This window comes from Pipistrellus kuhlii, unplaced genomic scaffold (assembly GCF_014108245.1).
Source record: "Pipistrellus kuhlii isolate mPipKuh1 unplaced genomic scaffold, mPipKuh1.p scaffold_m20_p_11, whole genome shotgun sequence".
In the NCBI taxonomy this organism is placed as follows: domain Eukaryota; kingdom Metazoa; phylum Chordata; class Mammalia; order Chiroptera; family Vespertilionidae; genus Pipistrellus; species Pipistrellus kuhlii.
In genome coordinates, this window is record NW_023425416.1 from 37,434,233 (window position 1) to 37,460,957 (window position 26,725).

Here is a 26,725-nt window from a genome sequence, read left to right on the forward strand (position 1 = left end):
TTTCTGACTCTCTTCCTCTTAAGCCAAGCTCATTTTTCTGCCCCAAACCGGTTTCCCTATTTCCCACCAGCTTCCTAATTTTCTTCTCTATTGTGATCTCATCAGTCCCAGTACCAGTGTTAAAATAATATTGCTACCTCCGATTCTTTTTTTTTTTTCCATTCCTCATATACATTATCAAGTCCAATAGACTTTTTTTTAAAAAATATATATATATTTTTTTTTTATTGATTTTTACAGAGAGGAAAGGAGAGGGATAGAGAGTTAGAAACATCGATGAGAGAGAATCATCGATCAGCTGCCTCTTGCACACCTCTTACTGGTGATGTGCCCACAACCCAGGTACATGCCCTTAACCGGAATAGAACCCGGGACCTTTCAGTCCACAGGCTGACGCTCTATCCACTGAGCCAAACCGGTTTCAGCCCAGTAGACTTTTCACAGCAGTGCCTCCCTAATATTCCTTTTTCTTTCTCTTCTCATTATACCAATCTAATATTTTCTCCCCACAACCCCATGTCTTTTTTCTGGGCACACCAGCCACCGTACTTGATGCAGTAATTCCTGAAAGCATTTCCTCATACCTTCCATCCAGAATGTTCTTTCCACCTCTTTCTGCCTCCCCAAAGGGTAGTCATTTAAAGGTCATTGTAAAGCTAACTTCCCTCGTATGGTTATATTGCTTCTGATCCTTAGGCCTTTGCACATAATGTTCTCTTGAACCAAGATGTTTTCAGACCTCCAAGCACCATTCATTTAAGAGGTATTTGTTGAACATCCGTTATGGAAAAAATACTGTACTATGCACTGAGGGCGCTTAAATGAATGAGACCTAGCACAGTCCTATAGGGCATTCAGCTCAAGATTCCTTTCTCCTGTCATTCCCACAGACTGGACTCTCAGCTCCCTTGTCTGTAGGTCTAAGTACTATCTCGTAACATACTCCTTAGATTCTTTTCTTCCTGTTGCTTAAATTAGTGAATGAACATTTCCTTTCTGGTATCTCGTTCACTGTATGATCTGTATTTATGTAGATAGCAGGAATGTGAATCTTTTTCATACCATTCTTGTTTCTTAATTATCCATCAGCATGTCAATGTCTTTAGTAGCTATAGGACTCACTAAATGTTTGGTGAATAAACAAATTGGTGTAGAACTTCCACTGTCTTAGTACATATTACACTATGTTGCGATTATGTATTTATCTAAATGTATATAAGAATCTTTGTATGATAGGGGAGAAAAGTAATATCCCCATTTATCAGTAAGGACATTGAAGTTCAGGGACATTAAGAGCCTCTCCTGAGTTTCCACGGCAATAAATAATGGACTAAAATGCAGACCTTTGGGATTTTACCCCAGTGCTCTTCCTACATGTCCACTGTACCTTTCGTGTTCTTTAAGATCTAAGGGGTACAAGTCCATAATCTGTCTTGTAACAGATGTGAGCAGGATCTTGAACCTTCAGTTGAAGAAATGGCCCATTGTTTTCTTTCTTGTCTTAATCACTGAAAAAAAGGCAACCATTGATTCAAATAAGCCATGAGGTAAAAGAGTATGTAGGCACAGTCAACTGTTGTGTAAACCTACTATTTAACAAGTCATCCCAAAGTTCAGTGTTTTAAAACAATATGCATTTTTTATTGTTTAGAAAAACCATGGACCAGCTGGGTTGATGGGGCTATTTCATGTGGCTGTGATTAGCTACAGATTGGGTTGGCAACTCTGCTGATCTTGCCTGACTGTTCTCCCAGGTTCAGGAAGAGGGTAGCTTTAGATTGGGTGAAAATGGTCTTAGCTGGGCTAACTGGGCTGTCCTCCACATTGTCTCTCTTTCTGCAGTAGGCTAGCTCAGGCTTGTTCACACAGTGGCAAAGTCCCAAGGGGGATGAGCAGAAGAGCACAATATCTCTTGAGTTCTAAGCTTGGAAATGGTGCAGCATTACTACCATTGCATTCTAGCTGTAAAAGTGGCCCATAGGCCATGCAGGTAGAAGGAGGGTGGAAGAGTGTCCACCTATTGATCGGAGGAGTCACAATGCAGAAAACTGCATGTAGGAAGACCAAGAGAATGGGGGCCATCTTTACAGTTGACCAAGAGGATTAGGGCCACCATGCAAGCACAGTCCCCACTTCTGGAACTCCCCTTCTGTCTTTCCCGTTTAAGGGGTGTCCTCCCGATGAGGAATCACATAGGTTGCTTCTCAGAAATTTCTCCAAGCTAAGAGCAGTACCTCATATCTTTTTTTTTTTTTTTTTTAATGTTAAGAGGAAAAATAGAAGAATGTCAAGGAGAACTGCAGTTCATTTTCTGAAAATTAATTGGGGATAGAGGAAAGGAGGCATGGAACAAGTTGGACATTAGAATTCATCATGATAGAGATTATTGTTAAGTAGTTGAAAACCCATAACTTGCCATGAAGAATGGATATTGCACAGAGTAGGATATAGGTTTATCTGGAGCAGTCTGCTGCTGAGAGGTTTGTTTTGTCATCCCCATCCCCCACACACACACACAACACACACACACACACACACACACACACACACACACACACCTCAACCCCAACCAGATACTATTTATAAAAGGCTACCCATGCCTACTTCATGAAAGAAATATAGAGGGATGTGCCTGCATCGCTGCTTGATTCTTTTACCCTAGCCCAGTGATTTCCAATCTTTATCTAATGGCACACCAAAAAAAAATGTATTTTTTGCTTATCTGACAAAAAAAAAAAAAATAGGTATAACTTTGATTCATTCACACCAGATGTGCTAGTGTTGTGTTTGCTGTTGTCATTGTTTTATCTGACAATCTAAGCGAAAGAGGTCAGTGCCCCTGACTGAATAGTCAGGTATTGCAGGTTTTCAAAAATTCTGTGGCACACCGGTTGAAAATCACTCTACTAGATATGTGTGTTCTCATTTTAAGACTATCGATTCCTGAATATGACACTGCCTGTGCTTTTACAGAGAAGTTAAATGGACCCATCATGCAGTCTTTCAGATACTTGAGGGCAGGTTGAGCTTCGGCAGTGAGAACTTCAGCTTGATATAACACAGAATTTCCTGCCCTTGAACATGGCTTACAGAAGGGGTTATTGAACTCTCCTTTCCTAAACTGAGAGCTTTTATAAACAAACCACAGTGATCATGCAGAAGATGTGTGGGTCTACTCCTGAGTAAAGCAGAAGGCCAGCCTCAGTGTCTCTCACTTTCGTTGCTGGAATTTTGTTTTATGCCGTCAGTAAAGACTTCCATCACAGCCCTCATCATGTTGGATAGCTGTGCCACAAACACAAAGCCAAGGACACATCCACCCCCTGAGGACAGGATTTAGAAAAAGCCAGCATTGATGGCTCACGGCTTTCAGAGGGTATGTGGCGAGTAATCCTGCCGATTATGAACAAGGCATCTCAGAGACACTGTGCCGTTTCTCAGCTACTCCTGGCCAGTCTCAGGAGTGTTTTATTTTCCTTCATCTCTGGAGTTGAACTTAGGGTATTCCTGATAGTTTATATAAGACTCTTATCCAAAGAAAAGGATTTGTCACTTATAGCAGAGCCTCTTAACTCCAAATCTCTTCTCTTGCAAGGATACCACCACACTGGGTCTGCCCAAAAACAAACACAACCACAGCAGGGCTGCCCACACCAGCCCAGACAGCTGAGGAAAAATGTTCTTGGAATTATAGGACCAGGGGAACACTGTCCACTTGAGAGGAGGTAAAATCTTGACTCCTAAAAGCAATCAGTAAGAGGAAAGTGTGTTGAAAATTGTTTTGAGTTCCTGGCTAGTTAGCTCAGTGAGTTAGAGCATTGTCCCAATATGCCAAGGTTGTGATTCAATTTCCTATCAGGGCACATGCAAGAAGCAACCAATGAATGCATATATAAGTAAAACAACCTCTCTCTCTCTTTCTCTCTCTCTCTCTCTCTCTCTCTCTCTCTCTCTCTCTCTCTTCTCATCAATAAATGTTTTAAATTAGGAAAATTGTTTTTGAAAGTCTTATTAGCATAATATACTACTTCCACTAGGAAGAATTATGTGGCACTTGCACATTCTAATATTTCAGGCATTTTCTATAAGTGCTTTGAGTAACTTAAAAGCTGAGCTGGGCTGGTAGATCCTTGTTAAATTCTCAGAATGCCATATCCAGACTATTTCCTCCAAGACTTGCATATTTAATACGCTGTAAGAATTCTAGCTATGCACCCCGAGCGGCCACTGGCACGGAGGATGCGAGGCCACCCCTCACACTCGGCACCTGTGTGGGCCATCGCGCGGCCTTCAGAGGTCCTTGCCTGCGTGTGGCCACACTGCCGGCGGGGAGCAGTCCTCTGAGGATGCTGTGTTAGCCTGCCTTTCACAAGCCCTCAAATCAAGTCCAATCACAGCACTGTATTCATTGAACAGGCACTCAGGCCACCCTACCCTCAGCCTGTTCCCAAAGTGGCAGAAAAAATATAGCCGCAACCTCCTTTATCAGCCTCCTTTCTCTGTGTATTTGCTCAGATTTCTACTAGTGTTTTCATGGCAGGTTCTGCATTAGGGGAGACAACGGCCTCTACCTTTAAGGAGATGCTGATCTTGGACTGTTAACTCACCCGACTCTGCCTAACTTTACCATGGGAACGGCTACGTTAAGTGCTTGAGGACCTACCCCCCAAATCCTAAAATTATGGGAAAGTAGGTCTCTGTCCATCATAGGTCCACCTGGCTTCAAATCCATGGGTAGCTCATTTAGAAAATTATTTTTAAACTCAGATGAAGATATTTTTGTGTTTTTCTTTTAAGCGTGTCTGTATATTAATGACAGGCCCTCTCCCACACATGGCGGCCAGATAGCTCTCATCCCCAGCTATGCCTCGTGATTCCTGCAGTTAGCCAGGAGGCGAAGAGACAAGACAAACAGATCCCAGAGTTTGATATTCAAGCAGGAATAAACAGAGCATTATGCTTCCTTCGCTAGAAAACTTTATGGACAAAAGCACTGTCGATTGTATTTTGCTCTTTTTTTTTTTTTTTTTTTTTTTTTTTTATTGCCAGGAAGAAATTTTTAGTAAAGTGTTATTTTTGTCTCTTCCTGAATCTAACTGAAATCCACAACTTTTGCATGTTTCCTGCCTTGCGTTTTTAGTGTGTGCACGGAAATCAATATTCCAGGTACACGCACAAGTGCGCACATTAAAAGGAACGTGGCTGCATTTATTTCCATGATGAGACATTGGAGTAAAAGTGCTGGGGTGTCTGTTTTCGTGTTCCCAGGTCGAGATCTGTACATCAGAGGTATTTGTATAAGTGACATTTTTATTACGCTCATTTCATTTGCAATATGATAGTGGATCATAAATACGTTCCCTTTATGCCACCCAGTCTGATTTGTGGCTCTTAGCCCTCGCGAGGAGAATACTTGATGTTTTATGGAGCACCTTTCGTCCAAGAAGCGCTTTGCCGACATGGGCCAGCTTCTTCCAAGGGTGTAAATCACACGCAAGACCCTGTGGATGCCCCACCTGCTTTATCAGCCTCCCAGCTCCTACTGTGGCTGGAGAGCAGGTCCAGAGGGCATGATGAGTCCTCTCCTGTCTGAGAGAGAAAGGATGGGGGAGCTCTCTGTCGCCCCCCAGAGGCCCCGGCAGCTGACAGAATCCCACATTAGTCACCTGCTCACCTTGTCCTTCACCAAACTCATTGTGAGCCCCATTGTTGGGGCTCACAATGAGTTTGGTCTGGCGCTGTTTTAAATCCTGGGACACAGATACTAGTAAAACACAGTCAGGTGCCCACAGACGAGGAGTGTGGGACAGTAACAGCCCGCCCACCTTGTGATGGGGACAGTGTGTGCCCCTCCTCTGCCTCCCAGACCTTCCCTGGGACACACTGCACCTGAAAGCAGTGTGTCAGACCCCGGACTTGTCACGGGGATACTGATGCACGTGCCAGCCAGTTGCCATCGGAGTGAGAGAAGAGCAGCCACCCAACATCACAGGCAGCCCTTGGGTGGGCATCAGTTTCACAGCCCAGGCTCCCAGCCACCACTCCATCCTTCCTGTCAGTTCACCCTCCTTGTGCCCCAGCATCGGCTCCCTGAACCCGGACCCTCCCTCTGCCCCTACACAGACTCTCACACACACACACACACACACACACACACACACACACACATACCTGTCATACACACACAGTGCTCCTGCAGCATGCTTCATAGCATTTGCCATGCTGTGGAATCATGTATGTGTGTGACACACCTGGCAGAGCTCAGTGGTTAAGAATGAAGGCCATACCCTAACCGGTTTGGCTCAGTGGAAAGAGCATCGGTCTGCAGACTGACAGGTCCCAGGTTCGATTCTGATCTAGGGCATGTAACTTGGTTGCGGGCACATTCCCAATAGGAGGTGTGCAGGAGGCAGCTGATCCATGTTTCTCTCCCATCGATGTTTCTAACTCTCTATTCCTCGTTCTTCCTGTCTGTAAAAAAAAATCAGTAAAATATATTGAGTATATTTTTTAAAAAAGAGTGAAGGCCATGGAGCCAGGTTTTTTGAGTTCAAATCCCGGCTTTATCACTTTCAGGATGCATGGCCTTGGGCAGGGGACTTACCCTTCTGTGCCTCAGTTTTCTCATCTGCTAAATGGGTACAATAATGATACTTCCCAACCTAATATGGATACAGGGTTGATCAAGTGCCCCATAGCTGCCATGATAGTTGTAGTGAACATTTTCGGTATTATAATAATACTCCAATATGAGTCACAGTCATATAACAATAGTGATGCCAATATTATGCTTATTATTATTATTACCATCACCATTACTATATGATTAATGTCTGCCTCCCACCATAAGTGAGCTCCGTGGCAGGAGTAGCCATGTGTGTGGCTCACAATTTTATCCCCACTGCAGGTGGCACCTAGTAGAGGCTCAAAACATATTTGTTGAATGAATGAATGAATGAATGAATGAATGAATGAATAGACAAACCAGTGAAGGAAAAATGAGTCCTCCTGCTCATTGGGGTTATCAGGTGGCTTCTTTATAAGCATCATTGCCACGCACAGCATGAACCCCTCTGTGTTCAGCTCCACCCGTATCCACGTGGAAGGGCCTCAGCCACCTCTTCCTGTATGACCGCAGCCTCACTCCTTCCCACCCCGTGGATGTCTGGGAGAGTGCTGCCGTCCTAGGAGAGAGAGGCCTGGACTCCTCTGAGATGGAAAGCAGAGGAGCTGGTGGCGTACCAGATCCCTTGCCCTCCACATCGCCTCTGTCACCCCTGCCTTGCATGGGTGCCCTCCGCAGGAGGTGGGAGCTTCCGCCTGGTCCCAGCACCTGCTGACCAGGAATCCGGGAGCTGGACAGAGCGCCGTGCTCAGGCCCGCATCCCGCGTGGTGGTGCAGGCAGTGCACCATCGCCTGACTCTGCGGCTCTTGGCAGCCGTCCCCGCGCCTGGCCCAGATACCATGTCTGCATTCCACAGCCGTCTGCAGCCATGGAGCAAAGCAGCTGCTGAGGCCACGTGCCCAGAACACTTGTCCATGAACTGAGGAACCTTTGCCTAATTGGGGAGCGATCACCAGAGGTGTCCCTGCACTTTGCCGTTGCAGTTTCCAAGAGTCTGGGAGTCCTTTGGCCATGGGGACAGGGGGGACGTGGCGAGGCATTCAGTTTCGAGAGAGCAGGCGTAGTCTGGAAGGGAGCAGGAGGCTAGAACACACGGGTCCCCTGGCCATTGACTGGGCAGCGGCTAAGAGTTCACATTTAGGCCCCAAATCACAGAAGTTGGAGCTTTGGCTTTGCAGCTATTATTCTGCAAATGGTGGGCATTGTTACTGCACCGCCCAACCCAGTGCCCCCACGGGGCGACCTGCTGCAGCTCACTGAGGTCCCCTGACCTCACCCTTCACCTTCAAGCTCAGGGATGGCCACTCAGAGTGCCACCCTGCCTCCTAGGTAACACTTCCCAAGCTGGGCTTGCTTATCTGAGCTGTCCAGGGGGCCATGGGAAACAGAATGCTCAGGAATGCAGACGCAGGCCCAGTCCTACCTGGGGGTTGGGTGGTGGGTAATTTGGGGTGTGTGGGTTCCTCTCTGCTTTCTGTACATTCCACTGAAATCCTGACTTGATTGCTTGCAAACAGGAGGATCTTGGGCCTCAGGCTCCTAGAGTGTAGAAATGGGACAGCAATGTGCTCCTCACCTGGCTCGCTGGGGAGTGCAATGGGCTGGAATTCCTCGTTGCTTAAGGCAACCTCCGGCCCTTGCTGAGTAGCCAGTCAGGGCATTACTGTGACCGCTGTGTTAGGTGCTCATGAGTGCCATCTTGGCTTCTGGTTCAGAGCAGTTCCTGGTGTCCAGTGACTTGGGACCTCCCTCGGGGCTCTGGATTGTTCTTTTTTTGTTTGTTTTGTTTTTAAAATATATTTTATTGATTCTTTACAGAGAGGAAGGGGGAGTGATAGAGACTTAGAAACAACGATGGGAGAGAAACATCGATCAGCTGCCTCCTGCACACTTCCTACTGGGGACGTGCCTACGTCCAAGGTACATGCCCTTGACCGGAATCGAACCTGGGACCCTTGAGTCCACAGGCTGATGCTCTATCCACTGAACCAAACCGGTTAGGGCATGGGTTGTTCTTGTTTGAAGGTATAATTCACACAGTGTGACATGCATTCCATGACCTGTAGTATATCCACGAGGTTGTACAGCTGCTAGGACGTTCCAACTCTAGAATATTTCATCGCCTCCCAAAAAGAAACCCCATACCCTCTGGCTGTCACTCCCCATCCACCCGCCACCCCAGCCCTGGACGACCACTGGTCTGCTTTCTGGCTATGAAATCTGCTTATTCTGAGCATCTTATAGAAACAGAGGAGGCTCTGGCTTCCACTGCCCCAGGGTCCTGGGGGCGGCTCTGCTCGGTGCTGAGCTGGGTGGGGCGTGTGGGGCCCAAGACACACCTGCTGAGGGCCAGGGGCCAGACAAGCTGTGCAGTGGCTGTGGGTGAATAAGTGAGTGAGTGAATGAATAATGAATGAATGGTTGTCCAGGCTGAGAGTTCAAAATTATTGTTGTTTAAATAACCTGATAAATGATGAGACATACGATTGATAAAGAAAATTTAGGGAGCAGAAAAGCATGAAGGGACAAAAACCATAATCCCATTACCTGTAAGAGGAATTTTTCCAAAAGTGCCAGGTAGTGAACTCAGAAAACTGAAAAGCAAAGTGTCAAACCAGAAAGCTTAGTTTGGAATCGCAGAGTATGATGTCTCCCTCCTCCCTCTCCCCCGCCGTGTTGTTTGAGGGCAGGTCTCCCAGGCAGGCAGGTTCCTTTGTGATGCCTCTGGGCCCTCACCCTGGACTTGGGGAGCGTGCTCTCTGTGAGGCCCGGGCCACGAAGCCAGTTCTCTCCACACAGTTAGCCTCTCGGCCCCCCGGGCGAGCCCACGCCCTCCTCCAGGACGGCATGTGCTCACTCAGAAGGACAAGCTCCTGCTCTGCAGCCTCCCAGCCCCCAGCCTCTCTCCTCGGGAGATATGTTTGCAGCACCTTTTCCCGCTGTTCCTGTTCCCAGTGTCCAAGGAACCCGGGCCCTCCCAGCTCAGGCAGTGCGGGGCCCGCCGCCAGTGCCCCTGACGTGCCTTGTCTCTCTCTCTCGTTTCCAGCTGTCAGGAATGACAGGAACAAGAAGAAGAAGGAGCCGACGAAGCAGGAATGCACGGAGAGCTATGAAATGACGGCAGAGCTGGACGATCTCACAGAGAAGATCCGAAAAGCGCACCAGGAAACTTTCCCCTCGCTCTGCCAGCTGGGCAAGTACACCACGGTAAGGCGCTCCCCGCCCCGGGCTGCTGCAGGATGGACACAGACATGTATGTACACACACGCGGGCACACACACGCGGGCACACACACATACACACGCATGCACACACGCACAGGCTCTGCCCTGGCCCTGGAAGGGACCCCCCTCACCCCCCAGCAAAACTCTGCCCAGGACGTGCCTGTTGGCCCTGGGGCTGCACAGGGGCATCCACCTCCTTCCTGGAGTCGCCCTTGGACGCTCTCTGTGAGGCAGGCGTTTCCTCCGGTCAGTCACACGGGCACGCATCCCCCCCCCCCCAAGAAACTGGAATTGAGCACTTCCTGTGCGCCAGGCCGTGCAGGAGGCACTGGCCACGTGAGCAGGAAGGTAAGCTTGCTGCTGGCAGGGACTCGGGTCTGGTGAAGGAGACCATGGGTCATAGCGGACACATGTACGGAGCCCGGGGGGGACAAGGGATCAGTCTTTTAAAAACTCCGATCCACGTGTAAGATCCCCCAAGATTATTGGGGCCTCCCCTGGGCCAGGGTCTGGTGTGTGTATCACCCGTAAACCAAGGCCTGGAAAAGCATAAAATAGGAGTGGCCCTTCCCCAGATAGGGAGGTGGTGTTCTGCTGGGAAGGGCTCTCCCTGAGGCTCGAAATAGAGAGAAGAGGGAGGGAGAGGAAATGGGAGCAAAGGTCGGAGGCAGGCATATGTTCTCTGGTCTGGAATGAGCTGGTAGAGACGTCATGAGGTACTTGGAATTTTTAAAGCGTATATCGTACATAATATGTTCCTTGATGTATATTCCTAGTGTGTGGCACTCAATGAATATTTGTTGAATGAATGAATATAACTAGAATACTATTCTGGCCTCTTTAAGTGGCTTATGTTGTTTGCCTAGGTGCTAGTAAACATACTTTTTTTAAAAATGCAAGTATAGCCCTAGCCGGTTTGGCTCAGTGGATAGAGCATCAGCCTGAGGACTGAAGGGTACCAAGTTTGATTCCAGTCAAGGGCGCATGCCCATGTTGTGGGCCCCATCCCCGGTAGGGGGCGTGCAGGAGATAGCCAATTGATCATTCTCTCTCACCATGGATGTTTCTATCTCCTTCTCCCTTCCTCTCTGAAATCAATAAAAATATATATTTTTTAAATGCATATATATCAGCACTTGCTGGTTTGGTGACTGGTGTGCTAGGAAAAGAACAGAATGAAAGGCCAGGACACGAGATGAAACGGTGTTGCCAGGTAGAGAAAAGAACAGTGAATGCAGGGGGTGTGAAGTGATTCTTGGGGGTCTGCTTCTGCCTTAAGGTGGGGGGTGGGGGCATCCAGAGCCCCTTCCCATTCACCCCTGCACCTTTTGGTCACATGGTGTTTCGGGGGTGAGGGTGATGGGTCATCTGTTTCTCCTACTCTGTCTTTTTTTTTCTTCCTGTCAATCACTGCTCCTACTCTCTGCCCCTCTAGGTCCCTGACCATGAAAGATTTTCTCCCATTCTCCATGTCTCTGCATTTCTTGGCTGCTTCTTTATATCATATTTTTGGTTATTGATTTAGTTAAATTGTTTTTGCTTTTTGTTTTTCTTGCTCCTCTGAATGATTTTAACATGTCCGTCCCCTGCTGGGCCCACTGTTCTAAGCACGTGGCAGGGGCTTTCTGCGCCTGGTGCCCAGCAGGGAAAGGGGCAGCACCCAGTTCCATCTTCAGAGGCCGGACCCACGGCCCCGGGTGGCCAGCCTCCCTCTGGTGCATGTGGCCCGTTGACAGGAGCGAGGCTGCCGGAGACAGTCCCTCCCCCGGATGTCCCGTGGGTTCATCTGCGCTCTGCACACAGACCGAGCCCTGTTTTTATCATAAGCCGTTCCAAATCCTTTCTGGAAGTGGCTGGGGGTAAAAATACATAACAGCAGCCATAACACATTCTCGGCAAGTTTCGAGCGAGCATTTTTATTTTTATTCTTTAGCGAGAGCTTTTTTTAGATGGGCGGTGGCTTCCACGGCCAGGACACTCCCTGCCACCTTCGCCAGCCTGGCATCTCTGCCGGATGCCTTGGGAACACGTAGGCAGAGAGGAACTGAAGAGGCAGCTGGCCGCCCACCTACACATGTTGGAGAGGGCACTTCCTTCTTCTTCCCTAATTTGGGCAGGCCCTTGGGGAGGGGAGGCAGGGACACATGCCCTCCACCTTGTGTGCCCAGGCCCTTGGCAGAGGGTGCTTCAGAGCTAGAGTCCTTGGGAAGATTTCTAACCAGTGGCCCCTCCAAGCACAAGGGATGGGAGGGGGTTCCATGTGGAAAGGTGGGGAGCGGGGGTGTGGCTCCTGTATGGAGCTCTCCAAAATGGAACGAGGGTGTGAACCAGAGGAAACCTCCCGGCTCTGGGGACACGTAACTCTGCTTCCTTAGGACAAACCCTAGCCATGACCTCATTTAGGCTTTGGGGCTGCTGAGGCCCAGGTTCGAGTCTTGCCTGTGCTACTTAGGAGTTTCATGACCATGGAGCCTCATGGAGCCTCAGCTTCCCTTTCTGTTTAGTGGGGTTTAAATAGTACCTATCTCCTGGGTTACTGGGAAAATAAAGGGGTGGGTGGCTGTTAGCTCAGCTGCGTCTGCTCCTGCGTGCAGGGCCCTTCCTTGCCTTGCAGAGCTTCATGGGACATCAGCTGCCCTCCGCAGGGCTGTGAGGGTGAGCTCTGGAGACATAAGGAGCCTTAACCTGCTCCAGTGGTCTGCAAACTGCCGCTCGCGAGCCACATGCGGCTCTTTGGCCCCTTGAGTGTGGCTCTTCCACAAAATACCACATGCAGTGCGATTGAAATTTCGTGGCCCATGCGCAGAAGTTGGTTTTCGGCTCTCAAAAGAAATTTCAATCGCTGTACTGTTGATAGTTGGCTCTGTTGACGAATGAGTTTGCCGACCACAGGTCTACTTGGAAACAATAGGCACCAGCAGAACCGTTACGCTCCTAAAGATTTTCAGGAGGTGAGCGTTTGGAAAAGAAGGATGTTGTGAGATGTCCCAGCCACGAGTGGCCTTGGCTTTTGTTTTAGCAACTAACACTGTGATCAGCTGAGAATCAGAATCGGACACACGGAGATCGGAGGTTGATCGGCCTCCCAGGGAGGAGGGGAGGGGGAGGTTAGGGTCAGGGTCAGGGTCAGGGCTAGGGCTAGGGCTAGGGCTAGGACTAGGGATGACTCAGGAGGGCGTGGTGGGAAGGAAAGGGAGCGCCTGGCTGCGGTAAGCCCAACCAAGGGGCTGTTCCATGAGAAACCCAGACAGAGAGAAATGGAATGTGGGTGACGGAACCTTGCGGGGAGAGAGAGAACAGGCTGAGGGTAGGGTCAGAATGTGCAAGGGCACCAAGACTGCAGGCCCAGGGGAAGGGGGCTGCCTCAGCGGGTGCCCAGCATTCCCAGGGAACCTTAACTAAGGCCTCTTCCTTTTGAAGAAGTGCAGGTTCCTCTTTAGCCTACAAGAGCAAGTAGCAGCTCTGATTACACCCTGGGAGCTGCCACATGGGATTTTGAAGATACTGGTGATGCCTCCCACCCACCTGCATTTTTGGGTCTTGTCCTGAAAGCAAGGCCGGTTGGAAAAACAGCGACGGACCAGCCTGCAGAAAGGGACTCGGCTGCTGCTGACAAAACGGCCCTTTGAGGGGATTTCAGAGCGGAGTTGGGAGTTGCTGCTGCTGCTGCAGGGGCCCCCAGGGTGAGCCCTCCCTCTGGGCCGCTGCTGCACAGCATTCTGGGAAGGAGGCTGGGGCTACTGCCTGGAGAGGGGGTTCCCTCCAGGTCCAAGGCAGCCAAGGGTGTTGTGGGGAGTTTGGGGGAGGCCTGCCTCGCCCCCTTCTGCTTTGCCTCTCCACCCCATTTCTCCCTGTCCACTCCCCACCCCTACCTCCCACCCGGGTTTCAGAAAAGCTGCAGAAAACCCACCCGTCCTTCGAGTCTCCGAGCCACCCCACTCCCCACCCCCAGCCACCTCCATCCCCAGTCACCCAGGCCGCTGTCCCTGGCCCGCAGCTGGGAGATAATATATAAGCCGTTCCCAGCCTCGCGCCCATGAATCCAGCGCGCAGTCCCATAAAACACCGGGTTATTTTGTGTTTTATTAACTGCCTCTTCCCTTCAGTTTGCATAATGGTGAGCGAGATTTACATGCCGCGGAGACGGCCGTGCATTATTTCTAATAGCAGGCGCCACGGGCCGCTCCCTCTCGGCCCGGGCGTGATGGAGTAACCTCCTCCGACGCTGATGGCGTTCACACTGGCCGGCCGGGCCAACGTCTTTCTTTCCGGATGGATGCTCCCTGGCAGGATGATTCCCCCGCCAGTAGGCCTGCCCCTCCGCCCCTTTCTCCCCCCTCCATCGTGCCTCCCTCCCAACCGGGTAAACTGCCTATTAAATTTAATTACAGCCCGAATGGCGCACATCTTGATCTTACGTTCCCCCGAGTGCACTGCATTCCGCCAGGGCCCTTGAGGAGGGAGGACCATAAATCTGGAGGGAGCACGCCTGCTCCCCGCAAAGAGCAGCGCAGAAGGCAGCGCTGGCCACCACCGGCTTCGCAGGGCACGGATGGCATTCCTGATGCTGCCACCCTTTCTTTCTGGCTTTGCTCACCAGCATTCAAGGCAGGAGCTGGTTTTACTGGCTCCGTGAACTGATTTCCACTGAGGGGGAGGAACTGAGGGCGTGGGTGGGGGGTGCATGGTACCCTTAACTGATATCTGTCAGGCCCCACTCAGGCCTGGAGCCTTTCCTTTCCTTGGGTAGCTCAGATCCACCTTCAGAGGCAACGGAGAGATAAAATTTGCATTGTTCATTTGACTTTTTAAAATTTTATTTTTTTAAAATATATTTTTTATTGATTTTTTTACAGAGAGCGAGAGGGATAGAAAGTTAGAAACCTCAATGAGAGAGAAACATCCATCAGCTGCCTCCTGCACACCCTCTACCGGGAATGTGCCCGCAACCAAGGTACATGCCCTTGACCAGAATCCAACCTGGGAACTTTCAGTCCGCAGACCGATGCTCTGTCCACTGAGCCAAACCTGTTTCAGCTTGACTTGACTTTGAGGTTGACATTTCATAAAAAAAAATCAATAAAAAATATATTTAAAAAAAATAAATTTAAAAAAAGTCAAGTCAGCTGGGACCGGTTTGGCTCAATGGATAGAGCGTCGGCTTGGGGACTGAAGGGTCCCGGGTTTGATTCCGGTCAAAGGCATGTACCTTGGTTGCGGGCATATCCCCGGTAGGGGGTGTGCAAGAGGCAGCTGATCGATGACTCTCTCATCGATGTTTCTAACTCTCTATCTCTCTCCCTTCCTCTCTGTATAAAATCAATAAAATATATTTAAAAAATAAAAAAATAAAAAAAGTCAAGTCAAATGAACAATGCAAATTTTATCTTTTTTAAAGGTGTAGTCTTATGAGTTTGGCAGACGTATGCAGTCAGATATAAGCTTCCTTTGTCATCATTGCTGAATAGCCCTCTATGGCTTGGTGTGTCACAGCTTATTCATTCATCAGTTAATGAGCCTCTGGGTGGAGCTATTGTTAATCTATAGGTTTCCCTTTCCATTTCTTTTCTTTTTTTTAATATATCTTATTGATTTTTTTTTTTTTTTATAGAGAGGAGGAGAGAGGGATAGAGAGCTAGAAACGTTGATGAGAGAGAAACATCGACCAGCTGCCTCTTGCACACTCCCTACTGGGGTATGCCCGCAACCAATGTACATGCCCTTGAGTGGAATCAAACCTGGGACCTTTCAGTCCACAGACCGACGCTCTACCACTGAGCCAAACCAGTTTTGGCTCCCTTTCCATTTCTTTATTCCCCTGGCAATGTATCTGTTGAAGAAAGCAGTCCTTTGGGCTTATGGGATCTCTCGCCTCTTGGGTGTTGACAGTCGCATCCCGAGTGATGTAGTTCAACACGCTCCTCTGTCTCCTGGTTTTCCTGTAATTAGAGCTAGATGCTCACTGTGATTCTGGGTTGACGTTTCAGAGGCGGTGGTCTGTGTTTCCATCAAGACACCCAATTGGCAGGCTGCCTCTTTTTAAGATAATAGCAACTACTGATGGTCAGTGCCTAGAGCCAGTCATTCATCAGAGTTCTAGCATGGTGACTCCTTATTCCATTATTCTGGCATTTATTATTGGATCTAAAGGCCCAGTGCACGAATTTGTGCAACAGTAGGGACCCCTAGCCTGGCCTGCAGGATTGAAACGGAACACACTCTCAGACATCCTCAGAGGGGTCCTGGATTGCGAGAGGATGCAGGCCAGGCCAAGGAACCTCGCCGGTGCACAATTGAGGCTGGGGAGGGATGCGGGAGGTTGGCCAGCCAGGAGGGACCTTGGGAGGGCTCGAGGGCATGTCTGGCCTTTCTTGCTTAGTCTTGATCGGCCAGACCCCAGCAGCAAGCAAACCTTCCCGTTAGTTAGAGCATCTGCCCCCTAGTGGTCCATGCCCATCATAGTGACTGGTTGACTTTCTGCCCCCTAGTGGTCAGTTCACATCATATCAATCAGTTGAGTGGCCTTAGCATATTCACTTTGATTGGTTGAACGACCGACTGGACGACCAGACACTTAGCAAATTAGACTTTTATTATATAGGATAGTTGCACAAAGAGAAATCCCCCTCACCTATCATTTGGTGATCAGGTGGTAAGGAATAAGATTTTGAACATTTTTAAAAGGCAAATCCAAGCTGAAAATTCGGCCAAACCACCAGGACGCTCCCTGATTAAGACTAACATGCAGGCACATTATCAGAAAATGTGCTGAGTTTCCTGCCTCTTATGGGTCTCCCCAGCAACTGTGGTGTCTTCTCTCCCTCTTAGAATTCCAGTGCTGACCACCGAGTCCGACTGGACCTGGGCCTGTGGGACAAGTTCAGTGAACTGGCCACCAAGTGCATTATCAAGATCGTGGAGTTTGCTAAACGCCTGCCAGGCTTCACCAGCTTGACCATCGCAGACCAGATCACCCTGCTGAAGGCCGCCTGCCTGGACATCCTGGTAGGTGCCCTTCTGACCCCTTAGCAAGGGGCTGGGGGCGGGCGGAATCGGAGACTGAGATGCTTTGAAGACCTCCGGAGGCTCTGGTTCCCTGATCTCTCTTCCTGCCACCTCTTTGGCACCAAGTCCCTTAAATGGGCTTAAATAAGGTTATGAACATAATGGGACATGCAGTAGGTCCCCAGTCAGGGATTCTGAAAGCATCAACAAAACTGGCATAAGCCCTGAGAAGGGCAGAGACTTCCCCGTCATATGACACAAGGCAGAAGAAATGCTAATTTGGCCCCAGACAGGAGCTCCCACAGATTTATAGCAAAGGTAGTTAATGCCAAGATCCTGAGAGTGCACAGCTTCAAAGAGCACTCATGGCGTGAGAATGTCAACTGGCTGAGCTGTTGGGAAGCATCTTCTCATCTACGCCGTTGATGTGTGGATAGAGGGAGACACAGACCAGAAGGACAGACATACAGGGGCTGAGGTGCTTCTCAGCTCCTGGAAGGGAAAGTCGAGGTGGTACCACTAGCCGGAACCTAGTGCCACCCCTTCTCAGCCACCAAAGCGTTGCACTGTGCGTGGTCTGTCCTGATGGTCGCCTGCCTGCGGGCTGGTGCTGTGCTGGGAACACGCTCTCGGTTGCGCTTCAGTTCCACGGTAGCTAGAACCGTGTTTCTTGGTGGTGTCTGCATTGGACCGTTAGCTCAGCGAGGGCAGGGCCACCCCAGGGTTGGTCGCGTGGCAGAATCCCAGGCCCAAATGAGGCATTCGCTGGATATTTGTGAATGGGTGGATGGGTGCGTGGGCAAATGAGCTGAAGATCCAAACTGGAATTTCAGGCCACAGCTGCCGTCCAAGGACTGCGTGTGTAGAGGCCTCCAGGGTGGGGTCTTGCCCTGTGGGTCGCGGGGCTTCCCTGGGACCTGCCACCTGCTGCCCTCACTCCCGCCAGGAAAACATTCCCACGCCAGTCCCAGCCGCACCTTGCTTCCCGTGACGCAAATGTGACCGCCTGCCTGCCTGCCTGCCAACCTGATTTGTGGTCCTGGGGTCCCCGGGCCTGTGACTGTACTCCCCCTCCCTCAGCCTGGCAAGGAGCGAGCTCTGGGCTGGAGCCCCATAGCTTGGTCCAGGCTTCGGCATCGCCTCTGGCCACTGGGCCGTCGGGAGGAGGGTCTGGGTCTGAGTCCTAGCCTTCTCCGCTGGGGTGCAGGGTGGGGCAGTTACCGGAGAGGTCACCGTCACCAGAAGTCCCCGAGGCAGTTGGTCAGTGGTTCAGAGGGTGGGCTCAGAGCCAGACTCCCGGGCTCCAGGCCCAGATCTGTCATTTGGAGCTGTGAATTTCAGAAAGCAATGTAAACTAAGCCTCAGTTATAACTTCAGTGAAATGGGTATAATGGTAATAAGGCGGCTGGGACAGCTGGTTGGGTTAATGCATGTGAAGCACTTAGTACCTGGCACAGGAAAAGTACTCCTTTAAATTAGCTGCTGTGAGTATCGGTATTGGGTTAGCCCAGATTGTCTTCATGGGCTGTACTGAGCTCACACACACACACACACACACACACACACACGACCTGTGCGCTCTCCAATACGGGAGCCACGAGCCACCTGTGGCTGCTGAGCATCGGAAGTGCTTGCTGGAATAATAAAAATACACGTTTGATTTCAAAGACTTCTTGTATACACATGTAAAATGCCTCTTTAATTGTTTTTATATTGATTATGCGTGGAAACCAAAATATTTTGGATCTAAGTTGGTTCAATAAAATAGGCCATTCTATTTATTCCCACCTAATCCCCTTCACATTTTAAAATAACGGCTCCTGGTATGCTGGTCTGGAAGCAGGAACCATGGGCCCAGATCCTGAGCCACCAATGTCCTTCCCAGGACCAGTGGGCGGGTGGCAGGTCCCTCAGGGAACACATTCCCTCCCTAGGCAACCTCTGCTGCCCAGGGGGCCCGGTGAGGGCAGGGCTGGGGCGGAGGCCGCTGGCAAAGACGTTGACATTCTCCAATCTCAGGCCATGCACCTTCCGCTCTGGGCGGCCCATTTGCACTTGGCTTTGGTTTGGACTTTCTAGGGAGAGAAGCAACTGGGCATGATTTAAAGGCTTCACCAGAATCCAAATGCTTTGCAGCTTTTCAGGAGGAAAACCCTCCTGAGGAGGATGGTAGGGCGGCAGTGTGTGTGCCCTGCAGTTCGGACTCGGATGCCTAAGGGAGCCACTGACAGGTCACAGATGTCTAAATCCTGGCCTCCCATTCCTTCCTGACAAGCCCCGGTTCCTTTCATGCTTGCAGGGACAGAGCTCACGCAGTCCCATCTTGGCAGCGTGCTAAAGTGCAAAGACTCACTTAGTTCCCATTTGATTCCAAGCCGGACTGGTGTTTGAGGTTTTGAGCCCATAGATACTGAGCACCTGACTTTGCCCAGCAGTTGCCATCCACGGGGCAGGGGGCGAGCTGGGATTGTCAGTCTACAGAAGGAGGGCTTTCTGGTGGCGCCATGCAGGGAGCAGGTGACTCCTTGGCAGCAGGTGCCCTAGGGCAGTGGTGGGCAAACTCATTAGTCAGCAGAGCCAATGTCAACAGTGCAACGATTGAAACTTCTTTTGAGAGCCACATTTTTAAACTTGAACTTCTAATGCCACTTCTTCAAAATAGACTCGCTCAGGCCATCCATGGTATTTTGTGGAAGAGCCACATTCAAAAGGCGAAAGAGCCTCATGTGGCTCGCGAGCTGCAGTTTGCTGATCACTGACCCAGGGTGACCAGCAGGGCCATTCGTCGGGTAGGATTGGGAGATGGTGGCAGGGTGAGCCAGGCTTCCTGACGATGGAAATTCTGCCCCTACATCTTGGCTTTCTTGCAACGCTGCCTCTGCTCTGGGTTCATCCTGGCTATGTCCGAGCTTCCCTTCTGAGCTCCCAGCTCCCTGCCAGGCCGCCCCTGCACCTGAGTCATGGTTGTCTGTGGGACAGGGCGTCAGAGGCAGTGCAAGAGGGAGCTTAGCCTGGGCTTGAATCCGATGCAGCCACATGTCAACTGTGTGACACTGGGCAAATGGCTTAACACTTCTGAGCTTCAGTCTCTCGTCTGTAATATATAAATAATATCCATTTCACCAACGCGTTTGCAAGATTTAATGTAGGGCATGTGTAATACTTGATATACACTAGGTATTTAATGCATTAGATATTGACACTCTCCCCCCCCCCTTTTTTTTGTAGGCTGTCAGTTCTTTTTAAAAAAGAATCTCATTCATTTTTTTATCCCTAGCATCTGGCATAGTGCCTAGGACATAAGTGGGTCCTTGGTAAATGTTTATTTGACTCCAATAGATTACTTTTAGACAGAGATTTCTTATGTCTTAGTTGTTATTCTCTAAAATAACTTCAGCCTGTGAAGCTAGCGTCTTTAAATGAAAGAGTTTGAGGAGACACTCAACAACAGAAAAGGGGGCCGAGCCTCCTGGGATGTGGGAGCACCTTAGAAATCCTCATGCTACCTCCCGCCCAGAGCTGATTGATGCTGTGAGGACAGACTGGTTTTGAAGATCCATCCAATCTATTTGTTTTTTCTTCCAGATTCTCAGAATTTGCACCAGGTATACCCCGGAACAAGACACCATGACTTTTTCAGATGGCCTTACCCTAAATCGAACTCAGATGCACAATGCTGGATTTGGTCCTCTGACGGACCTTGTGTTCACCTTTGCCAACCAGCTCCTGCCTTTGGAAATGGATGACACAGAAACAGGCCTTCTCAGTGCCATCTGCTTAATCTGTGGAGGTAACCGACTACCTAGCAAACCCTCAGGGGATTCCAGGAACAACTTGCACTTGTCATTTATGGGGGAAACTTCATCTCCACTTTGGAGATATTTTACTTAAGAAGAAGGCATGCGAATAAAGCCAGGCATGCATGCTTGGGGTTTGTTGCATTTTTCCATTATTGTTATAAATTAAGTTTGGGATCCTTCGGCTTTGACATATCATAATGCTATTTCCCCAATTGCCACGGGTATTGTTTAAAAGGTAGCATCATACTACAAAATGAACTGCCTAGGGCAGTGGTCGGCAAACTCATTAGTCAACAGTGCCAATTATCAACAGTACAACGATTGGAATTTCTTTTGAGAGCCAATTTTTTTAAGCTTAAACTATATAGGTAGGTACATTGTTATTAATTAGGGTTCTCCTAAGCTGGCCTTTGCTGAAAACTCAAGGGGCCAAAGAGCCGCATGTGGCTGTCGAGCCGCAGTTTGCCGACCACTGGCCTAGGGACATTTTGATGATGTTCCCAGGACTTGCATGTGCTGTGTGCTAACTTAGTGGCCCGGAATACACGTCATCGGATTGACCCCTACCAGCCCTTAGAGGACTGGGATAAAATAAAGGTTCCTGCTTTGTAGTGACCCCTATCAGCTCGCAGGAGGCCGAGTCACAGTGGCTAAAAAGTAATGGCTCTAATTAGGGATCGGCTTACCTTGCCTCCATAACCATCCTGCTCAAGGTTTGCTTTAATTCAGTTCAGCAGTGACACCTCCTGGTCATGAGAAGTAGTTCTCTCCCTGGGACAAAAGCAACCAGCCGCCAAAAGGTGCCTCCCTCCAACAAGGGGGACAATCATTTTCAAGTATCACTGCCCAAAGCAGTTGTGTATATCTTTGAGGTCGCCTATGTGACTGAGCCATCAAATTAATAAAATCATAATGGAGTCGGAATAAGGAAGAATCCTCTAACCTGGAAAGTGCGACACCCTTTTCTGTCCTGCTCCTAATGGTGCAACACTTTGTTTCTTGTGTCTAGACCGCCAGGACCTTGAAGAACCAACAAAAGTAGATAAGCTACAAGAACCATTGCTGGAAGCCCTCAAAATTTATATAAGAAAGAGACGACCCAACAAGCCTCACATGTTCCCAAAGATCTTAATGAAAATCACAGATCTCCGCAGCATCAGCGCTAAAGGTAGGTCCGCTGTCCATGTGGCCTGGAGCTTGCGGTCCTGAGCAGGTTGTATTGCTTTCCTAAACCTCGTATTTTAATTCGGGATGTCTGACAGCAGCTGCCTTCTTGTTGGTTTTATCTTAGCATGTACTTCTCATTGAAATCAAAAGAAATGAAATCGTGCCCACCCTTACAAAACAAAAAAATCTGAAATTTGACATTCCTCAATCTTAGATGATGAGAGCTTTACAATTCAGGTGACTAAGGATTAGAAAAACTGTTTTCAAGAGAATGGGTATACTAGCCATGGCCGGTGTGGCTCAGTTGGTTGGAGCGTCGTCTGATGTACTGAAGGGTTGCTGGTTTGATTCCGATCAGGGCATATATCTAGGTTGTGTGTTTAATCCCCAGCGGAGGTGCGTATGGGAGGTAACTGACTGATGTTTCTCTGTCTCAATCCCTCCTCCTCTCTCTGGTCAGTAGAATATATCCTCCGGCGAGGATTTTAGGAAAGGAGAATGGACGCTATGACAAGCTTTTTAGTTTTCTAGGTTTTATATATTTCATTCCAGCTTTCTACACATGCTCTGGTGTATGTAAACTTGACTCGTTTTACCTGAACATCCAAACCTCAAGAAAAATGAATAGTACTTTCGATTGTGGTTGTTGGTGGTGAAGTTTCTCAGTGTAGCCATTGCTCTCTTGTGAATGGGCAGGTTTACTCCGGATTTACTCATTGCTGCCTTCCTGAGAGGTGTACTCTTGGCCTAGTGATTTTCAGTTCATGTAGCAATTCGAGCAATTATATTTAGTATGGAAGCTTGTGCCCAGAGGCCTACAACAGTTGAGTGTTACCATAGGTTTTTTCTAGGTAGAGGAAGCTCAGTAGCCGTCCCTAGTACCAAATGCTGTCATTCTCCTTTCCATTAGCATACTCTATCCCTGAAGGCCTTGGTGAACCAAGGACAAACTCAAGCTCGGGGAAGTGCTTCGAAGCACAGTGAAACCTGCTTGATAAAGTCTCAATCCATGATCTCCTTCTAAGGTTTCTTTAAGGACACCTTGGGCTCACCCCCAGCCTGGGATTAAGGATAGATGCAAACAGTGCTTGACCTTGTAATTATGTCTTTAATTTTTAAACAGTGAGGCTGTTGAACTTAATATGGTCATATCCTGTATCTAGCTAAGCCAGTGCTAATAGAATTTACTGTGATTGTGGAAATATCCTGTACTCCGCATTGTGCAATGGAGTAGCCACTAGCCACGTGGCTCTCAAGCATTTGAAATGTGGCTAATGCAACTGTGCACTGTTCTCGTCGTCGCATTTAACTAATTTAAATTTAAATAATAGCTGCATTAACAGTGCAGTGCTGCCTCAAATTGATGCTTACCCCACTTTTATCACTCAAATCACTTCATCTTTTGGTTACTGATGTCCTTCCAACTGTCTCATTTTCAAAATATATACTGTTTCTGTTATCAGGAACTTCTCGTTGTAAATTATGTTAAGCACATACATACCAATATTGTTTCCTGAAATGGACTGAGGCATGGAATTATCACATTTAAACGTGCCAACACATCTACAGATAAACACATTTTAATGTGAAATCGGCACAGGTTCGGGGAGGCCGTGGTAGCACCCTGTTCAGCCTTCTTCAAGTAGATGAAGGTTGATCCCGTTATTCAGCTTCACTCCTTATCTCTACCAGACTCCTATTATCTCTTTTTAAAAGGTGCAGAACGTGTAATTACCTTGAAAATGGAAATTCCTGGATCAATGCCACCTCTCATTCAGGAAATGCTGGAGAATTCTGAAGGACATGAACCCTTGACCCCAAGTTCAAGTGGGAACACAGCAGAGCACAGTCCCAGCATCTCACCCAGCTCAGTGGAAAACAGTGGTGTCAGTCAGTCACCACTGGTGCAATAAGACACTTCCCAGCTACTTCAAACATTCCCCAGTACCTTCAGTTCCGGGATTTAAAATGCAAGAAGAAAAAGAAAGAAAAAAAAAACCTTTTTACTGCTGCTTAGTTTTTGGACTGAAAATATATTAAAATTCAAGAAGGACCAAGATGTTTTCGTATGTATCCATATATACTATACTCCTGTCTAACTTACCTAGAAATACGAACTTTTTAAATTCTAAACATCAGCCATTTCATGCAACCAGAAACCAGTTTAAAGCTTCTATTTTCTTCTTTGAACACTCAAGTTTGCATGGCAAAGACCCCATCAAAATGAGTAAGCCCTGGTTAAGTTTCTAAAGACTTTGTACATACAGAAATATGGCTGTTCTTTCTATACTGTATGTTTGGTGCTTTCCTTTTGTCTTGCATACTCAAAATAGCCAAGACACCGAGGTTATGGAACAGACTACTGTACATGTCCAGCTAAGAAAGGTTCAAAAGGTAACTGTCTTGCCTTCACAGAAAAATCAAGACATCAAGGTAAGGAAGTGGGATTATTGTACAGTATGACAAGGCTAAAGATATTCTAATTTAGTTAGTATGGAAGCTTGTCTTTGCTCTTTCTGATGCTTCAAAGTGCATCTCTTGATTTCATGTTGCCCAGTAAAAATATACAATTCACTGTACCTAGCAGAAGAGAATTCTGTATCAGTGTAACTGCCAGTTCAGTTAATCAGATGTCATTGTTCAATCGTTAATGTCACTTTAAATTAAAAGTGGTTTATTACTTGTTTAATGACAACTACACGATTTTTAAAAAGAGATACATTTTTACAGTAATGATAGCCTCCAAGGCAGAAACACTTTTCAGTGTTAATACGTTTTTGTTTACCTATTCACAAGCCATTAGGGAAATGTCTTGGTATAATTAACAGGCTGGTCTACCACCTGTACCATGTAACTAGTGTCCTTCCTGGCTCATGCCTGATACTGGGTTTTTTTCCAGACTTCTTGATGCCCAGGGGCTCAAACTAACTCCCGTGGCATGGGCAGAGAGTAAGCATCCTTTGACCTTGTTCAATCACTATGAAGCAGAGTGGAAGCTGTGGTAGAGTGGTTAACAGATACAAGTGTCAGTTTCTTAGTTTTCATTTAAGCACTAGTGGGTGTTTTGTTTTGTTTTTATATTTTAGCAAGTCTGTGATGTATTTTCACTGGCTCTGTTTGTACATTGAGATTGTTTAACAATGCTTTCTATGTTCATATACTGTTTACCTTTTTCCATGGAGTCTCCTGGCAAAGAATAAAATATATTTATTTTAAAGGTGTGTGGGAGCTTTCACTACACTTTCATTTTCAGTAAAGAGACAGAGAAAGCTGTTCCATTTTTAATGTTTAAATTTCATTTCAAAAAGCAGGTCTGTAGTCTGCAATCATGACAGTTAAAATCTGTGCTAATGCACGGCAGTCTATAACAATACTACAAGCCAATCAGACAATACATGACATTTCAATGAGTAAAAAAGAGCATAAAATCGTATGTGTAAGAACAAAATGTTAAAAGGCCTACCACAATAAAAAACCATCAATTACATCATCACATTAAAATAAGCCAGATGTACAAAAGTCTGAGACAGAGAAGACAAAAAGACAACACAAGTTATCTGTTGAAAAATGTTTCTGTGCTCTTTGGGCACTTAATTAAACATTGCAAAATCAACATCATCTTCTTCATCAGACTCTGCAAAATATTTCACTTCTTTCCTCGCTCGACCAGTCCGTGGCAGAGAAGGTGGTTCAGAAGCGAAGTCTGATGGGAAGATGTCCACATCTGAATCCTGATCAAAAGATGTTTTCTTCGGTTTCTAAAACAATAGAATCAAAACCCCAGAGTTAAGAAGAAGAAAAAAAGACAACTGTTAAAAAGAACTCACACTCACTTACATTTGAGAATTATAAATAATGGTGCTTTTAAGATTAGAACTGTAATGTTAACTTAAGGATAAGACCAGTTAACTAATCATTTTCATGAAGGAAAAAAAAGGATTAAGTATAATAATTTGCCACCTTGGTAATCTTATATTACTTATCACAATTACTTATTTCTTTCAGAGTTTATATATCACTCAGCAAATATGCACAATGACCAGATTAGTAAAAATTCAGATTGTCTAATTTGTAAGTACCTATGAATTCATGAGAGGAAAACAAGACTTACGCACAGTATGTACTGCACACTATGTTTATAAAAAGGCAGAGAAGAGTCACTGAGATGGACCAGAGGTGAAGAAAACTGAATGGAAGAGGTCAGTATGAAAGCAACATAAAATCACCTATGTTTATATTTTAAAATTTTAATGGACAGAGAAAAAGAAGGGGACATCTGATGCTTTTCATTTACATGATAGAGATAGTGTACTTCTGAAGAAGGGTGAGGAAAATTTAAGTTAAAGATTAAATTAGCCTTGATCAAATAAAGAAATAGCCTTTATTTGGTCTGAAAACAGTAATATATTAGACAGATAGTATATAATTTATACCACACTTGACCCAAGAAAAACAGTCCTGATTATATCTAGACTTGGATAATCCTTTACCCATATACAAGTCCCCTAAGGATAAATATGCTAGATTTAAAATTATTCTAAGACATTATACTAATAGTCAAATTAAGCCCATTGTAGATCATCTTAAACAAAACCAGCATTACACAGATGCTCCCGGTTACCTTGCTTGATGGTCTGGCTGTTTTCCTGCCAGGGTTATAATCACCTTCATTTTCAGAGCCAGACGTTTTCCTTTTCCTTGCCCCTCGGCCTTTACCTTAAAATTATACAAAAGGTTTTTCACCCAAGGTTAAGTACAATATACAAGGATAAAAACATTACTTTCTTGGCATCCTCTGATCTCTTAACATGAGTGATGTAGAAACAATTCGTCAGCATCATTTCAGTTCTGGAGTCGACAAGACTAAAGAGTATTTCACAAATATATTTAAACTAATTGGAAG

General features: G+C 47.3%; 2 protein-coding genes across 10 annotated transcripts in view; one reads left to right on the forward strand and one right to left on the reverse strand.

Annotated features, from left to right (window-relative positions):
* The window catches only part of RARB (retinoic acid receptor beta), a 617,794-nt gene extending 592,755 nt beyond the window's left edge, over positions 1-25,039 (forward strand). For all 7 annotated transcript variants that reach the window (XM_036431628.2, XM_036431630.2, XM_045579325.1 and 4 more), the window contains 5 exons: positions 9,673-9,833; positions 16,679-16,855; positions 20,441-20,645; positions 21,665-21,823; positions 23,539-25,039. In XM_036431628.2, coding sequence (XP_036287521.1) covers positions 9,673-9,833; positions 16,679-16,855; positions 20,441-20,645; positions 21,665-21,823; positions 23,539-23,735 — 899 coding nt within the window. In that variant the 3' untranslated portion in view covers positions 23,736-25,039. The remainder of the gene's footprint in view (positions 1-9,672; positions 9,834-16,678; positions 16,856-20,440; positions 20,646-21,664; positions 21,824-23,538) is intronic.
* A 51-nt stretch (positions 25,040-25,090) lies between these two features.
* TOP2B (DNA topoisomerase II beta) overlaps positions 25,091-26,725 on the reverse strand; it is a 56,697-nt gene continuing 55,062 nt past the window's right edge. For all 3 annotated transcript variants that reach the window (XM_036431624.2, XM_036431623.2, XM_036431622.2), the window contains 2 exons: positions 26,444-26,538; positions 25,091-25,580 (listed from right to left, as the gene is read on the reverse strand). In XM_036431624.2, coding sequence (XP_036287517.1) covers positions 25,413-25,580; positions 26,444-26,538 — 263 coding nt within the window. In that variant the 3' untranslated portion in view covers positions 25,091-25,412. The remainder of the gene's footprint in view (positions 25,581-26,443; positions 26,539-26,725) is intronic.